At 37.9% G+C, this 1,274-nt stretch overlaps 1 protein-coding gene across 1 annotated transcript in view; it reads left to right on the top strand.

The window, feature by feature from the left end:
- Positions 1–1,274, top strand: part of LOC119591152 (glycine-rich protein DOT1-like) — a 15,777-nt gene that overhangs the window by 2,484 nt on the left and 12,019 nt on the right. Inside the window, exon 2 of the mRNA XM_037939863.1 lies at positions 376–490. Within this exon, the coding sequence (XP_037795791.1) occupies positions 376–490 (115 nt within the window). The remainder of the gene's footprint in view (positions 1–375; positions 491–1,274) is intronic.

Genomic DNA, 1,274 nt, shown 5'->3' with positions numbered 1-1,274 from the left:
CATCACAGTTCAACCAACTACAAGTATTAGACCTTCTGTAACTATAAATATTATTTGTTATTGCCTTCAGTAATGGTATCCCCCTTTTCCCAACTTTATCATCATTTTTTTTACCACCACTAAGCGAAAAGGAATTTACCTAAATAATTCCTACACTTGTGTGGGCCAATAATTTTTATATTTTAAATTTAAAGGCAAGGAAAGACCAAATGTTTAAAGCTAAAATATAAATCATTCTAAGGTACACCCAAACAATAAAAATATATATAATCTTAATCAGAAAGATTAAAAATGAATATTAGTCAAATGAAACCAACTCTATTGTTTCCGTAAACTATGTTTTCCAGAGAAGCTAATTGTGTCTATTTTTTTCAGAAATATACTCTCGCACTTCTGTTGAAAGCGCCATGGGGGCATGTGTCTGGCGGGAGGCTCTGGAGGTGGTTTGTGGCGGCTACGGAGGTGGCCGTGGAGGGTATGTGGTGGTTAGGTGAGTCGCGGAGGCGGGTTTTGGTGGCGGTTATGGCGGCGGTCGCGAGGTATGGTGGGGGCTAGGAGGCGGCTATGGTGGAGCACGGAGCGTCCGAGCTATTGGGGGCGGTTATAGCGGCGGTCGCGGAGGCGCTATGGTAGCGGTTATGGCGGGCCGTGGAGGAGGCTATGGGGGCGGCTTGAAAGGATAGGAAAAAAATAATTTCCGGTTGTAAAATTAACTTGTTAAAAACTACAAGTGTATCTATCGTCATTTTAAAATCATTAATGAATAAATCAAACAGTCTTACATAGAAACCCAACACTTTTTTTACATTTATAATAAAAATGTCCCATTCGTTCTGTGATCTCTGACAAAGGCGATGATAATGTAATGGTGAAAGAAAACACAATAGACTTAATGTTAAAGATGGTAAAGAAGATAATAATTATAATATAGCTAAATTATTATAATGAAAACTAAAAGGGGCTGATATTCAACAAAGCGAAAACAACAAATTTAATGAAAGAATAAAGTAACATTAGGTAACATTAGATAAAGATAACAATAATATCAATAAAACCTATGATGTTAGATTGTCAATGAATCAGTTGGTCCCATATCCCAATGGATATAAGGATTATGTTTGCTAGGAAAATGCTCGCTAAGCGCGGATGATGCGGCAGGCACCGGTTTTCCCTTTTCCCAAAACCCACTTCAACCCCAACAGCTGATGTTAATGAAACCGGTAAAAAGCCAACGTTTTTGTAAAAATGAGGGATTATAATGTGATAATTTTGGT

This window comes from Penaeus monodon, chromosome 28 (assembly GCF_015228065.2).
Source record: "Penaeus monodon isolate SGIC_2016 chromosome 28, NSTDA_Pmon_1, whole genome shotgun sequence".
Lineage (NCBI taxonomy): Eukaryota > Metazoa > Arthropoda > Malacostraca > Decapoda > Penaeidae > Penaeus > Penaeus monodon.
This window is presented reverse-complemented; position numbering and strand designations above follow the sequence as displayed.